General features: G+C 39.4%; 1 protein-coding gene across 6 annotated transcripts in view; it reads right to left on the reverse strand.

The window, feature by feature from the left end:
* Nucleotides 1-11,975: 11,975 nt before the first annotated feature.
* RASGRP3 (RAS guanyl releasing protein 3) overlaps nucleotides 11,976-17,364 on the reverse strand; it is a 106,478-nt gene continuing 101,089 nt past the window's right edge. For all 6 annotated transcript variants that reach the window (XM_059660150.1, XM_059660155.1, XM_059660152.1 and 3 more), the window contains one exon: nucleotides 11,976-13,759. In XM_059660150.1, the coding sequence (XP_059516133.1) occupies nucleotides 13,751-13,759 (9 nt within the window). In that variant the 3' untranslated portion in view covers nucleotides 11,976-13,750. The remainder of the gene's footprint in view (nucleotides 13,760-17,364) is intronic.

The raw sequence follows: 17,364 nt of genomic DNA on the forward strand, positions 1-17,364 counted from the left end.
TCTCTGGTGTTTGAGTTTTATTTTAGCTACTTTTTAAAAGGAATTATTCTGCATAATTGCTTCAAGCTTATGAACTAAGGCCTATGTTCGCCACCCTTCTCCACACCCCCATCCCCACCCACACCCGGAGATTGCTGAGTGTTCTCTTAAAACAATTTGTAGTGAAAGATAATGTTCACCCTAGAACCTTAAATAAATTGAAAAAGAGCTGTTTCCAAATTTACCTTTTACTATGTTATAGCTAGAAAATGTCATTACTCATATGTGGCCACTGGGTGTAGCTATTGCTACACAGTGTATTAGGCACAGGTAAATTATGGCCCCATCTTTTAGGGATTTTATCTTCTCCATTCTTCCTAATAATGAGGAACATTTTTCTTAAATGGAAGAGATTGAAAATATAAATATGTTTGTAAAAAAGATAAATAGTATTTCCTGTTTCTACTAAATTGGTTTTTTAGAGTAAGGAATCAACTTGTCTTGCCATTAAAAATATCCTATTTGCTGTTGAGATAAGCACATTGCTTTGATAACTAAACATTTTTTAAAGTCTCCCTTGATCTTTTTGTTAACTTTACCTGTTCGTTAGATTTTTTTGGCTACCTGAGTTCTGTCTTAAAAGTTTTAAGTTTTGGTCTCTGCTATTATAAAACTTAGTATAATTATGAGTTGTTTTTTAAAATATATTTTCATTGATTTCACAGAGGAAGGGAGAGAGAGAGAAACATCAATGATAAGAATCATTGATTGGCTGCCTCCTGCATGCCCCTACTGGGGATCAAACCTGCAACAATGGGCATGTGCCCTTGACCAGAATCAAACCCAGGAACCTTCAGTCTGCAGGCCAGTGCTCTATCCACTGAGTCAAATCGGCTAGGGCAGGAGTTTCTTATTAAAAATAAGATTGTCAAGGTTTCCTATCTTAAAATATTACATTTAGTAATCTGTTTTACCTAGCCTCAGAATATAACTAATGACTATGCTGCATTCTTTTGACATATCATTTCATTTTTATGTTTAATAGATTGCTCTTCAAATATGAGCATATTAGAAAGTAAATGACGTATTTCTCCATGATGATTCTAAAATTTTCATTTTCTGCTTCAAACTAGAATTTTTTCACATTATGAAACTATAAAAACGGTCTTTTAGTTTCTCTGATGTAGATTACATTATCTAGAAATAGGATATTTCAAACCACTAGTTTGGTTATATTAAAATAATAAAGTTACTAGATTTCTTAATAGAGCAAGTCTGTTTATCTTACATTCTTAACCTTAACTTGTAGTAAATAATAGGGTATGTGGGAATTCTGTGGAGAAACAAAAATTAGGAGGAAATTTTTTACCTGAAATTTCAAAATATTGTCTCCTAGAGACAAACAGTACCTTTTGTTAGTGCTTTGTTTACTCCCTATTCCAGGAACGAGAACAGGATGTCAACACTATGGAAATTGTCAAAGATACAGCCCTGTCATGTTCTTTTCTTGCTCTAGATCCCAAAATTGAGCTAGTGTCCAACTGTGGGCACAGAATACATTATATTCCTGCTGAGGGAAAGAAAGCATTTGAAGTCATTTCTCTGTATGTACTTAACTATTTTCCCACTCCCCAATTCACTTATATATAACTAGAGGCCCGGTGCACAAAATTCACACAGTGGGGGCGGGGGGGGGGGGGGGCCGGGGCGGTCCCTCAGCCCAACCTGTGCCCTCTGCAGTCCAGGAGCCCTCAGAGGATACCTGACAGCAGTCGGACATCCTTAGCGCTGCTGCAGAGGCAGGAGAGGCTCCCACCACCACTGTTGTGCTGGCCAGCCCCGAACCCAGCTTCTGGCTGAGCGGCACTCCCCCTGTGGGAGCACACTGAACACCAGGGGGCAGCTCCTGCGTTGAGCATCTGTCCCCTGGTGGTCAATGTGTGTCATAGCGACCGGTCATTCTACCTTTTGGTTGATTTGCATATTAGCCTTTTATTATATTGCATCTTATACTTAGATGTTTATTTTTTTTAGGTTTTCTGGATACTTTGCCTTGTGAAAATTTAGGTTTTGCTAAACATTCATCACAAAGTACAGTTATATAAAACTTTTCCTGGTGCTTGTCTTTTTCTCTTCTTCACTAATGTGATTCTAATCACTAAAAATGTTCCTTTTGTTGTTCAGCACTGCATTTCCACATTTCAGGAATGACTGATTGAAGCGGGTATGCACGCCAGTGTTGGGACTCATTTCTTCACCTTTTAGTTGCCTGCAAAATCAGGCTGATAAAAAGCGTTGCATAAACAACTGTTGGCATGAGAACTTCCACAGTAAATCATGTCCACTACGTATCAATGAAAAAGTTTGGAATTGGAGGGACATTCTCAAAGAAAAAAAATATTACAATGACCAGTATGTGTTAAATTGTTACACTTTCTTCAAGACGAAAAAGGCCTGCAGTTCAGTTCAATAAACTCTTGGGTGCCTGCCATCGTCCAGGCACTGTGGTGGGCATTTGAAGCACAAAGATAAGTGAGCAAGTCCCTGCCTTGGGAAATGTCCAGTAGCAGATGCAGAAACAGCTTGCAGTATACTATGGCTTTTAAAATGAAAGATCCCAGAGTATTAGAATGGCACAGTCTTCAGTATTGCTGGCATGAGGTGAGGTGGAAATTGGCAGGAAAAGTTGGAAAGGGTTCAGGTGCCAGGTAATAGAGGGCTCTACATACCTTTCTAAATTTAGTGTTACTTGGACCTAGTTTATGGACCATATGCCAAGGCATGGATAATGGATTCTGTATAAATCATTGGCTAAAGCAGCAGTTCTCAACCTTTGAGTCGCGACCCCTTTGGGGGTCAAACGACCCTTTCACAAGGGGTCGCCTAAGGCCATCGGAAAACACATATATAATTACATATTGTTTTTGTGATTAATCACTATGCTTTAATTATGTTCAATTTGTAACAATGAAATTGGGGGTCACCACAACATGAGGAACTGTATTAAAGGGTCACAGCATTAGGAAGGTTGAGAACCACTGGCAAAGATTTGAATGGCAAACACAGAGCTTAAACTAATGTATAATAGGGATGGAGAAGGGACAAATTCAGGAAATGACATAGGTAAGACCACTGCACTTATTAATTGGCATAAGAATAAGAAATTTAGTATGACTCCGGGTTTCTTTGTTTTGTAATTGGGTGGCAATAACGTTAATTGTAACCAAATTTAGGAGAAGGGGGAGAGGTATAGGGGGACTGAATGATTACAACCTATTAAAAATTATTTTTATCTAGCAATCAGTATCAATGCTATTTTTGAATGAGGCAATTACAAGATGATTGAGATCAGATTTTCTTAGAGAAAGGTATGAAAAGTACTATCAAGTCTTCTGAGCAGATACATTTACTCCCAGTTGTACATAGCTCCCAGCACTTAAGCAAGGCCTTCGCTAATACCATCTCTAAGGTCTCTGTCTCCTAAGGCCTTAGGCGCTTCAGAATCCTTTATCTCAACAGAGACCAGTTCACGTGGGATAGAAGACCAGTCATAAGTCAGCTACACTAATGTGGGACTACAGAGAAATCAGTTTCGTTCTAACTTATTCTCAATTATCAGAAACTAATGAAAAAAAATCAAATGAAACAAATAGAAAGTTAATCCCAACCTAAAAGATGAGTGAGGGCTATTTTAGTACATATGCATTTTTAATATACTGGAGGCCCGGTACATGAAATTCATGCACAGGTGGGATCCCTAGGCCTGGCCAGTGATCAGAGCTGATCAGGTTCCCCACCTCCCCCCTTCCTTCCCTTGCTGCCCACATCCACTGCTACCCACCCCCAGTTCCCCATCCCAGCCCCGGGGGCCCAGCCCTGACTGGGCGATCAGGGCCTGCAGGCTGGGGGCAGCTCCTGCATCGAGTGCCCGTCACAGTGACCGTTTGTTCCGGTCATGCTGTCATAATGGTCGCTTAGGCTTCTATATACCTATATCTATATATATCTATATAGATATATAGATATTTTATTGATTTCAGAGATGAAGGGAGATAGAAACATCAATAATGAGAGAGAATCACCGATCAGCACACCCCACCCTGGGGGTCGAGTCTGCAACCCAGGCATGTGCTCTGACAAGGAATCAAATCGTGACCTCCTGGTTCAAAGGTCAACGCTCAACCACTGAGCCACGCCAGCTGGGCTTAGTATCTTATTTACCATCTGATGAAATATAATGGTTTTGAGTCTTGTGAAACTGTTCTCTATCAATTTAACTTCTTACCCAGATATTTTAGTGCTTACTATGGAAAACAAAGGAATAGCGTGTTTTCCCTAGAGCAGTGGTCGGCAAACTCATTAGTCAACAGAGCCAAATATCAACAGGACAACGATTGAAATTTCTTTTGAGAGCCAGATTTTTTAAACTTAAACTATATAGGTAGGTACATTGTGATTAACTTAATTAGGGTACTCCTAAGGCTGAGGAAGAGCCACACTCAAGGGGCCAAAGAGCCGCATGTGGCTCGAGAGCCGCAGTTTGCCGACCACGGCAGAGGAACTTACTCTGTAACAAATACTAAGGATTCATTTAGAACACCAGGAGGCAGGTGACCAGGACTCAGAACTTGGGAGCATGAGCTATGTGACCTTGAGCAAGTTATTTAGCCTAGCTAAACCATAATCTTCCAACTGTAAAATGTGGCAGTAATTCCCACCTTCATAGAGTAGCTGTACAGATTAAGTGTGATGATCTGTAAATGCCTACCACAATGTGTGATACAAAATATGCACTCACTGTTTAGTTACTGTCAATACAGAGGCAATTACTACTCAGGAATACCTCAAACAGAATCTTAGGGAGAGTCTCTCACTTCCCTTCCCGACTCAAGTTTGGAACAAATGTTGCAAAGTGCATAGGATTCAGTCTGTACAACTTCAAAACAGCCTAAAATATCCCGATTGCCCCACAATACAGAAGCGACGATGGACAATGTTATGCATCCTTTTGCTTTTAAATTCCAAGGTTTTTTTCAAATATGAGAATCTTTTTCATTGCATTTAGTGTGTATTTGATAACACCAGCTTTGGAACTAGACTACCAACTTACACCATACACAGGAATAAGCTCAAAGTGGATCAAAGTCTTAAATGTAAGTCGTGAAAACATAAAAATCCTAAAAGAAAATATAGGCAGCAAAATTTCAGACATTTCTCATAGCAATATATTTGCTAATACAGTGGGGCCTTGACTTACGAGTTTAATTCGTTTAGGGACGGAGCTCGTTAAGGAGCTCGTTAACTCAAATTACTCTGTCAACTCAATGCAAAAAATCAGCCGAGAGACAGCTGGTATCTCAAAAAACTCGTTAGTCGGGACACTCATAAGTCAAGGCCCCACTGTACGTCTCTGAGGGCAAGGGAAACAAAGGAGAAAATAGACGAATGGGACTATATCCAAATAAAAAGCTTCTGCATAGCAAAAGAAACATCAACAAAATGAAAAGGGAGCCCACTGTAGGGGAGAACACATTTGCCAATGATACATCTGGTAAGGGGTTAATACCCAAAATATAGAATGAACTCATACAACAACAAAAGGAAAACAATCCAATTAAAATAATGGGCAAAGGACCTAACTAGCCACTTCTCCAAAGTGGACACACAGATGGACAAGAGATGTGAAAAATGCTCAAAGTCACTGATCATCTGAGAGAAGCAAATTAAAACGACAACAAGGCACCACCTTACACCTGTCAGAATGGCTACCATCAACAAATGACAAGTGCTGGGGAGAATGTGGAGAAAAGGGAACCCTAGTACACTTTTGGTGGTAAGCAGACTGGTGCAGCCACTATGGAAAACAGCATGGAGTTTCCTCAAAAAATTAAATATGGACCTGCCATTTGACCAGGTGATCCCACTTCTAGGAATATATCCTAAGAAACCCAAACATACCAATCAGAAAGAATGTATGCACCCCTATGTTTATAGCAACACAATTTACAATAGCTAAGATCTGGAAACAGCCCAGGTGCCCATCAGCAGATGAGTGGATAAAAAAGCTGTGGTACATATATACCATGGAATACTATGCTGCTGTAAAAAAGAAGAATCTCTTACCCTTTGAGACAGCATGGAGGGACCTAGAGGAATAAGTCAGTCAGAGAAAGACAAGTACCACATTATCTCACTCATATGTGGAATCTAAAGAACAAAATAAACTGATGAACAAAACAGATCCAGAGACATAGAAACATGGAACAGACTGATGAATCTCAGAGGGAAGGAGGGGGTGGGAAGAGATTAACCAAAGAACTTACATGCATACATGCATAACCCATGGACACAAACAATAGCGTGGTGAAGGTCTGGGGTAGAAGGTGGGGCGGGGTAGAAGGGGTCAAAGGGGGGGGGGCCATCTGTAATACTTTCAACAATAAAGATAAATTAAAAAAACAGAAAACAAACAAAACAAAAACACAAAGGGAAAAACACCAAAACAAAAACACCCACAAACAAATCTCAGATCTTTCTCTTGTGAATTGCCCCAGAGTGTAGGATCCTCAAGGTGCCAAGTAGACAATACCAAATATTGGTTCAAGGAAGCCTCCTTTAACACAAAGCATGCTAGCCCTTTAAATCTCCTTCGGCTTACTTCCCTTAATGATCAAATTGGCCTTAGGACAGTCTGAGTTCAGAGCAACCAAAACAGTATGTCTTAGTTATACAGTGTCTTTTATTTATTATTTTTTAAAAACAAATTACAAATATATTTTAAAAATTAATTTCAGAGAGCAAGGTAGAGGGAGAGAGAGATAGAAACATCAATGATGAGAGAGAAGCATTGATCGGCCGCCTCCTGCACACCCCACACTGGGGATAGAACCCACAATCCAAGCATATGTCCTGACCAAGAATCCAACGGTGACCTCCTGGTTCATAGGTCAATGCTCAACCGCTAGCCATGCCGGCCAGGCTATATGACGTCTTTTAAATACAACTGTTTGACAAAAATTAAATCTATTAAAGCACTTGGATAATAAAACTCACAGATCAAATGTTAAATGACTTCTTTCAGATTCAGGGGTCTTTATGCAATAAGATGGCTAAAACTTATCAGATCCTGTCATGAGATACTCCAATCACAGTGGCTGCTCATTTCATTTCACAGCAAATAATAAACTTTCTTACATTTATGATAAAATAGTTTGAATACAGTAAAACCTCAATATGATGGGCTAATTCAGAGGAGGGGGGTGTCCGTTAAAGCTGAAAGTCTGTCATATAATGAAGTAGCTTTTCCCAATGCGTATGTTAAGAAATTGACAAATTAGTTGACCTCTTTTTACTCCACGTTTGTGTAATGAAAATTAAGCATGTATGAAAAGCGCAATTTCACAGAAGTTTCCTACGTACATTACTATAATTTTAAATTTATACGGAAACGTCTAGTAAATGCGTGCACTCACCAGTCCCCGCAGTCACCGCGAGGGAACAGAGGCCCAGGACAGGCGTGGCTTGGCGCACGCACGTGGGAACACCACCCGCACCTGTGAAAGCTGCCGCAGAAGGTCACGCCACGGGCAACAGAACCAGTTACCGCTGGGGATGCGGTGTGATCACGTGCTAGTCATTAGCTGAACATTGTTTACAAGCGGTGACTCGGCTTTCAATAGGTAGGCTATAGGTGTAGATATGGAATATTTATTTACGTTGGCAAAATTATTACAGTGTTTTTTTCAACATATGTCCTGTTCCCTAAAGTTTGTTAAAAACACACACACACAGTGAATTAATAACAAAAAAAATAACCTGTTAATTATAAGCAAATCTTTGTTAAAAGCATTTTAAAATGAACAGGGTGTTAATTTGCACATATGAATACAGACCAGTGCTGGGGTCCAGCCCCAGTGGTCCAGGGGTTCCCTAAAGGTGTGGATGGAGTGGGCGAAGAATGTTTTACACAGACACAGCCTTCAGAACTCTCTAGCTCTCTTTAGTTTCCATGGATCTTCCTGTGCCTGGCTGAGGCCACAGAGAAAGATCCAGAGGCAAACTGAGCCTTTATTTTACAGTCAGACGTAAACAAGGTAGTGGATACCAAAGTTACACTGTTCTTGTGAGTTTCACTTGTTTTTGTTCTTGTTGCACTTCCCTCAGCCCATTAGCTTCCCAGGTAAGATCTAGGGAGCATCATAAGGTCAAGCCTAATTATGCTAAGAGGACTGTGGCCTCTAAGGTGGGACTTGTTTGTGACTTTGCCAGCAGGTCAGTCCGAGGCTTAACCCTATATGGGCTCCCCACAGACCAGAAATTTTGTCTGTTAAATCGAGGTCTGCAAAATCGAGGGTTTACTGTATAAATTTAAAAGTGGGTAGTGCCCTAACCGGTTTGGCTCAGTGGATAGAGCATTGGCCTGTGGACTCAAGGGTCCCAGGTTCGATTTTGGTCAAGGGCATGTACCTTGGTTACGGGCACATCCCCAGTAGGGAGTGTGCAGGAGGCAGCTGATCAATGTTTCTCTCTCATTGATGTTTCTAACTCTCTGTCCCTCTCCCTTCCTCTCTGTAAAAAATCAATTATATATATATATATATATATATATATATATATATATATATATATATATATATATATATATTTAAAGTGTGTAGTGAACAGAAAGGCTTACAGATCACTACCTGGTAAATGTCTCATGTGTGTCTGAGGGACACACATTATGTATCCACTGTCCTAGACCAGAGAGATCTCTGCATATTGTACACCAGCCAACCCCCTCTTACCTCTGCTACCTTATGAGTGTACAGAACATCACCTTTGAAATCATCTTAGCTATAGGGAAAAATAAGAGCAATGCAGAAATTCCTGGAAAGAGGATTGTATTAGGAGTTTTAAAAAATGGGTTCTTGTCTCCGTTCTGCCAACAAATAGTTCTGTGATTTTTTTTCCGTTTCATAGGTAATTATTACATATATATATATTGATTTCAGGGAGGAAGGAAGAGGGAAAGAGAGATAGAAACATCAATGATGAGAGAGAATCATTGATTGGCTGCCTCTTGCACACCCCCTACTGGGGATCGGGCCCACAGCACCAGGCATGTGCCCTTGACTGTACTCGAACACGGAACCCTTCAATCTGCAGGCCGACGCTCTATCCACTGAGCCAAAGCGGCTAGGCCATAGGTAATTATTTCAGTGTGACTGCATTTCTCTGCAGTCATTCCCTTCCTTGGGAATTTGCTACAAAAAAGCATTTGTCACCCCTGTTCACCTTTCCTCAATTTGTTCCTCTGTGACACAGACTCTAAGAGGGTCCATACCATTTAGCCCAACTTTTTTTTAAACTACAAACCTTCAGAAAAGTTTAAAAAATAGTACAATGCATATACATGGGCCTAGATTCAACAATTGTTACCATCTTGCCACATTTGCTGTATCTCTTTATGCAAAAACTTTTTTTCGACCTAACAATTTGAAAGTAAATTTCAGATATTGATTTTTTATCCCTAACTACATCAACAGGCATCTTCTAAATATAAAGACATTCTCCTGAAAACCCTAAAATCACTATCAACTCAAGTGAATGAGCATTCACTCAATACATCGTTTAATATAAGGTCCATATTCCCCGGTTGCTCCCTGAAAACATCTGCTTTATTTGTTTTTGGATCCAGGGTCCAATCAAGGTTTACAACATTGTATTTGGTGGGTTGTGTTTCATTTGCTTCATGTGTTTTATCTGATCCAAAACTGTTCTCCCCCTCCTTTTTCTGTTTTTTATGACAATTTATTTTTGAAGGACTTAGGCCAGCTGCTGTGGTCATGCTTCTCTTATGCTATTGTATATAAACGGCAAGTCACTGAATGTGAATGCCAACGTGCTCGCCATTAACATTTTAAAAAGAAAATTAAAATTTTGGTTTGAGGTCCAAGTACTCTCTAGACTTCAGCAGGCAAGTTTTGGATGCAGCTGGAGAAAGGTATTTCCTGAGGAGCGTTAACTTCCAAGTAGCTTCCTATCATCACCACTTCGAATGAATGGTTGGAAAGTAAATGATGTACTTTGTATTTTATTAAATATATTTTTATTGATTTCAGAGAGGAAGGGAGAGGGAGAGAGAAACATCAATGATGAGAGAATCATTGATTGGCTGCCTGTACGCCCACACTGGGGATCAAGCCCACAACCCCAGCATGTGCCCTGACCAGGAATCAAACTGTGACCTCCTGGTTCATAGGTCTATGGTCAACCACTGAACCATGCCCACCGGGCATACTTTTTATTTTAAAAGTTAGTTTTTGTTTCTTGTCTCCCTGTAGTTCTCTTGAGAGCTAGCCTCTTAACCAGGTTTATATTTTGCCCTATTTTTCTCTAAACTCATTTACATTTTACCCGTTTGGTTTCTTTATCTTGCCTACTTATTTTCAAACAGACCAAGAATAACTGATCTTAGAAAACGGACAAAAACTAACTCTACACACTCACAGTGCCAGGAATAAGAAAAACTTTGAATCTTTTTTATTTATACTTCTTTGCTTGGATAAGCCTTATTTGACATAAAAGTTAGTTGTTTTTTTAATATATATTTTATTGATTTCAGAGAGGGAGAGGAAGAGAGAGGTAGAAGCATCAATGATGAGAGAGTCATTGATTGGCTGCCTCCTGCCCCCCACCGTGCCTGTCAAGTGCCCTGACCATGGAATCAGATCGTGACTTCCTGGTTTATAGGGTCAAGCCCAACCATTAAGCCATGTCGGTCCGGTGACACAAAATTTAGTTAAATGATGTATTTAGAGCCTCCAAAGTACACAGCCCTGTACCACATAGAGTCTGAGATCTTGAAGACAATTTTAGAGAACCCTGCTTAATTGAAAAAATAGTATTTGCTAATTTAAAAGGTCTTTACAGTGTATTTTTACAAATATTATTTGACTTGATCTTTATAACAACTCTATAAGGTAGTTGAGGAAGGTGGTGAAAACTCTCTTTTTCAAATAATGAAAGTGAGGCTCAAATAGGATCTCATGGCTCTAAGGGAGAAAGATGGGATTTAAAGCTGGTTGTGGATTGCATACCAAAGGTATATTGTAATCTCATTTGACTGAAATTACCTCCTCAGTCGTTTAGAGCAGCAGCCGCCAACTTTTCAGACCTCACAGACCACTAGTGGTCCATGGACCACCGGTTGGCGACCGCTGGTTTAGAGTCTTGTATATTTTGGCAAAATCAATGTGTTTATCTTAGGAATATTACACTCCTACCATTAATAACAGTTCTCTGCTGTAGGAGTCCTGCATTATTAAATACCAAACCCCTCTGACTTTTGGAGAGACTCTATTCCCATAGAAATCTGGGGACATTATTGCTCTGAAAAGCAGCCACTCAACCTAATTGGTTCAAATACCATTAGGGCCATCCTCTGGTTTAGGCAGATATAAAAATGCCTCAACCCAATTAGTATGTCCTTCAATGAAGACTCAGTTGCATCATCTAGCATATCCTCTCCTGATACCTAATAATATTCGCTGTTAAGAGTTCTGTTTTTTCTTCCCACCTAAAAGGTGACCATGATCACCAAAACCACTAAAGGAAGGTCTGAAGGGATATCCTTCTGCTCCACCATGGGTTTGCCTATTTTGTTTATTTTGCTGATTATGAGACATTGATAGATTGGAAACATCACAATTGCCATTGGTTGTGAGTAAATGATATAATCATAATTATTAAGTTGCTCATTATGGACTCAAATTTCTACAAATAGTATAGTGTATGTACATATTTATATACATACACACCTGGTTTATACATAAGTACACACATATGTTTGTTTTATTTTATTTTGTTTGTGTTTGTTTTTTACTCAAAAGTAGCCCATACTGAGTGGCAAGAATATAATTGTTCTGAAAAGAAAAAGAAGAGTCTAACATTTAGTAACAAGTTTCTTCCTGAATTTTCTTAAATTAAAAAAAACAACAATAACACAAGAAAGGTTGCTTGTACTTAAACTGCAATTTTCTGTTTTTAATTTTGTTAGCATGTATTTCATTGCATTTATGAATAAGAATAGATAGCATATATACATAAAACCAGCACTTGGGGGTAGCTGTTTACCTCCTGAGGTGTTTCCATATGGTGAATTCTCTCATTACTTGGCTTAGTCACGGCTCCTTCAACTAATAACTTCGTTTAATTTTCAATATCTCTGCAAATCCATCTCCGAATTGCACAATTATGCCAGTTCTAGCAAATTTGAAACTGTATTTTAAGCAACCACCTTGCCTTAATGCCCATAGGCTCTCAGCTCCTGAGGGTAGAGACCAAGCATTGCTTGTCTCTGTGCATCTAGCATAGGAAATGCCGAGAGCAGGTGCTCAACAAACGTTTGCTGAGCAAAACTGTCCTCAATGACCTAATGGGAAAAGAGAAGAAAGGCAATTTTTTACTGAAGTAACTGCCCCAAATAGAAATGAATTCAACCTTACATGGACTATATATACACTTAAACTCCCACATGTAGACCAGTGAACCTCTGTGGGTACAGTTTCTAACTGATCACTTGGTAGCAGGTCATTGCCCTCATCCCCAGGCTCAATCCCATCTCTACTTTTGAACATCTTAAACCAAGTGCTTTCTCCTCTCATCATGTAACAAACAGGCCCACGGAGAGTTATCTTGGGTCAAAGATATATAAAATGTTGACAATAAAATTTTAAACGAAATGTTGTTCATCAAAGCTGGATGGTGATTTGCTTCCTATGACGCTCTTTAATTATGGATGGTAATTTCTTAGGTCTCTTTTACAACCCAAAATTCTCTCTTTTAACAAATGAAATACTTAGAACTACTTTGAGTTTTTAAAAATTGATGGTTGTTTTATATTTCACTAAGTGGTTTGTGTTTCTTCTAAATGTTATCCCCAAAGATGTGAACTGATTTTTTTTGTGGTTCACATTTCTTAATAGCAGTTTTAATAGAAGTCTTAATAAAGATGACTAACCCTAGTCAGGTAGGACAAGAAGAATTAATTTTTAAATTACAATATTCGTAATTTATGGCAATTGTAAATATTAGGAGAGTTGTTTTTTTTTGTTAGGAGAGTTTTCATGGCTGTGTCGGAGCTTCCTAGTGATGAAGAATTGGTAAGACTTATGTGATATATAAATGTGTGACTTATTACACATCCTAATAGCAACCATGTGATAAAAAAAACAAAAAACAAAATGTAAACAGCTTCTCCTTGCATCAGATGGTCATTTAGAAGAATCACTGCCTTCCAGGATCTGAATAGCATCCTGTCCCTCAAGAAAATGTTAAGTCCTGGTCCCATCCAAAAAGCACACAAAAAACCCTCAAGATCAACTCCTCATTAAAACCCCCTCCCTCCCCCAGAAGTATATAAAAATACTGAAATAATATTCTCACAAAAAAGCAAAGTCTGAGTTAGAGAGTAAGTATCAAGTACATGCACAAAAGCTTTCATTTCACCCGTATATGAATGGCTCTAGAGAAAGATACATGGGAAAACCACCAACTACATAACACAGTCTTTGCGGCACCTAACCAGGGGCAGGGGGAGGAAATAAATAGTTCATAGGGCAAATCCTCTGTCCCACAGTCCAGTCAGGGAGATCCCACGGGGTCACTAGGCAGTAAACGTCCACATATCTTTTCAGGTAAGTTCCTGAGAGCTGGACTGTTCTTCCGCGTTTCTCATCTTGCTCCTTCCAAATGCCACGTGATTGCCTCCGGTGTCTTCAGCCCGAAGTCAGCCATCCTGCAATACAAATCAGAACCTGCTGCATGGCTGTGTCTCATTGAACAAAATAAGAGTGTTCCTAGAATGCTGTTTATTTGAAGGACCATCTCAAGTGATCAGAATCTGTACTCTCAAGATTTAGAGAGAATTTGCCGAAACCGGTTTGGCTCAGTGGATAGAGCGTCGGCCTGCGGACTGAAAGGTCCCAGGTTCGATTCCGGTCAAGGGCATGTACCTGGGTTGCGGGCACATCCCCAGTAGGAGATGTGCAGGAGGCAGCTGATCGATGTTTCTCTCTCATTGACGTTTCTAACTCTCCATCTCTCTCCCTTCCTCTCTGTAAAAAATCAATAAAATATATTTTAAAAAAAAGATTTAGAGAGAATTAAAAGATCATGTATCCACCCAGCACATGAAATCTTAAAGGCGTCCATACAGAGGCTCCCACCCAATAAGGATGCTTGCCAAGAAGGACACTTCTGCCTAAAGGGTACTCGGTCCCTGAAATATCCCTTGTGGAGGTTTCCCTGTTATTTTATTTATTTATTTATTTATAGTCCTCACCCAAGGATATTTTTTTCCATTGATTTTTTTTTTGATTTTTTTTTTTTTTTTTGAGAGAGAGCATGGAAGGGAAGGAGGAAGGCGAGAGAGAAACATTGATATGAGAGAGACACATTAATTGGTTGTCGCATATACACGTCCCGACTGGGGCCTGGAATCGAGCCTGAAACCAAGGTATGTGGCCTTGACCAGAATCAAACCTGTGACCCTTCAGTCTGAGGGCTGACACTCTAATCTAACCACTGAGAAAAATTGGCCAGGGAAAGGTTTCCCTTTTGGAAATTCATAATATACAGTACATTAGTATAAGGATACTGAGAAAATTTATAAAGGAAAAAGATCTATATCTATACCGATATTTACAGGTTTATAAACATATTTAACTTTGTTTAGTCCACCATTTCCTAGCCCTTCTATGTTTAATTATTTTAAGTTAGCAGAAGATAATAAAAACAAAGAAGCATTATAAAGCAAATATGCATATTGTTACTGCCAAGTGAGTAATCTTGACCTGTTCTTGGCATCCAAGGGCTCAATGCTTATTGGTGGAATGGTATCCACCACCACAGAAAATGTTCACACCCTTATATTTCAAAATGAATGTAAATCCTGGAACTCCGCGGAAGGAAAAACACAGATCATAAACCCAGCTACTTTCTTTGTCTGTTCAACATTTTTACTTATCGGACTCATAAATATCATCTGAACCGAAATAATAAATGTGTAGACCATTCCTTCTAAAGCCATTCATTGGTCTTGCTCGACAGAAAAACTCTTAAATTTGAAAGCTCCTACATATTTAACTCTTGGTGTAATTTTGTTACATTTTTTCCTGCTTGCCTTTTCCCTAAACAAGGGTAAATGTCTTCTTATTTGTTGCTGGTTTGGGTGAGGGTAAGACTGTACACCAATACATTTTACATAAGAACATACTGTCTTCTTCAATTAGCACACATAAAATTAAGTACTAGTGGTCAGTGAACCATCTCTATGATTTAGGAGATAAAAAAATTGAAAGGGTAAGGGAACACATGAACATAAAGGTCCAATATCTAAAGAATGAAATAAAGATCTTTATTTCTATTTCCTTATAGAGACTGAAGATCAGGAAATCTTTCCCATGGAAGTGGCTGTTCTACACCTAACCCAGAGCCAGGTTTAAGTAACTGGAATGGTGCTAGCCAATAGAAGTGACTGCATGGCTAGTTAAACACACACAGGTACTCGTCTGAATTCAAAGATGGTCCATGAGAGCTCTGGCTGGGCATCCTATTACTCTACCATAGAAGCTCTTTTTCTGAGAGTTCAGTAACAGCCACATTGCTCATGGCAATGGCCTCTGCAGGCTGAATTGGTACTTGGAGTGACTAGTACAATTTCAGGCACCATCTGAAATCTAACACTGATTCCTCGCTGCTTTTTGGATTGCAGACCTTCTTAAGAAACTCTGCCCCGAAGTGAGCATAGGTGCATATATATAATTTTACATAAATATAATGCACTTTCCTGAATTCCCCAAAGCCTTTTTTAGACCCCAAGATCATGCCCTACGATATCTCCCTCTATCATGAAATCATGATTTTTTTCCTATTCACCTTTATATTCCAAGCTAACTATGTTAGACCATTAAAAGAAATACTGGATAGGACTGAAATATTTGCCAAGGTGATTAGTAGGGGGACATTAACAATAAAGTTGGGCTCTGGCTGGTGTGGCTCAGTTGCTTTAGCATCGTCCCATACACTGAGAGGTTGCTGGTTCCATACCAGGTCACAGCAAATGCCCAGGTTTTGGGCTCTCTCCCCAGCAGGGGACGTGTAGGAGGCAGCCAATCAATGTCTCTCTCTCTCTCTCTCTCTCTCTCTCTCTCTCTCTCTCTCTCTCCCTTTCCCTTCCTCTCTCTCAAATCAATAAAAATGTATTAAAAATAAAAATAAATGAAGTTGGTATTGCAAATATACAAAGACAGGGAGTAAATTAGTTGGTTACCTAGGGCAGGGTTAGGTGGGGAGATGGGAAATGACCTCTAATGGGCACAGGGTGTTTTTTTGTGTTTTTTTTTTAATGATGTAAATGTTCTAAAATTAGAATGTAGTGATGGTTGTGCAACATTGTGAATATACGTAAAACCATTGAATTATACACTTTAAATAGGTAGATTTGATAGTATGTAAATTATATGTCAGTGAAGCTGTTTTTTAAAGTTGATGTTATAAGAGCCCCGGCCAGTGTTGCTCAGTTGTTTGGGCATCATTCCATGCACTGAAAGGTTGCTGGTTCGATTCCTGGTCAGGGCACATGCCTGGGTTTCGAGCTTGATCCCTGGTGGGGAGTGTGCAGAAGGCAGCTGATCAATCTCACATCAATGTTTCTCTCTTGCTCTCTCTCTCTCAAAACCAATAAAAAATATTAAAACAAAGTTGGTGTTATAAGAAAGGAACAAAATGGCTCAGCAGGAACTTACAATAAACTTCATATGACTGAAGCTATGTGTGGCCTCCTTATTGTCTTCAGTGACGAAGGAACTAGAAGAATTTTAATTAAAGGTCATTGGAGTTTTTCTTATCCTGGGAAACTACGGAGACTATGTGTCTAGGTCTCCTGAAGGGTGTAGAATGTGGAGGGCCACCCATAAGAATAAAGAGCACTGGCTTGACCCAATAGGATCTCTGCCTAACCCAATATTCGGTTTATGAGACGATTCAATAGGGAGACGATGGCTGCCCTCCATGGCACTGCTTTGAAGGTTAGGAATATGACACCAATTTCCCCAAATCCCTTTTCTTAATACACTATGAATTGTTGACTAATACATTTATCTAAGTCCATGTTGAATCAATTTATAGTTTCAGCTTGTTCTAACAAGTTCCAGATGCTTCCCAATTTGCTTTGGATGACCTGAGTGTAATTTTTGTGTGGAGGCAGAGTCTGGCTTAGAGAACCGTGAGGTCCCCATGTCTCATTCTCACCACTCCCTTCTTCATGAGGCTGTCAATGCCTCCTTTTATTTATTTCATTTATTTTTAAAAATATTTTTATTGATTTCAGAGAGGAAGGCA

The sequence above is a fragment of the Myotis daubentonii genome, chromosome 12, assembly GCF_963259705.1.
Source record: "Myotis daubentonii chromosome 12, mMyoDau2.1, whole genome shotgun sequence".
NCBI classification, from domain to species: domain Eukaryota; kingdom Metazoa; phylum Chordata; class Mammalia; order Chiroptera; family Vespertilionidae; genus Myotis; species Myotis daubentonii.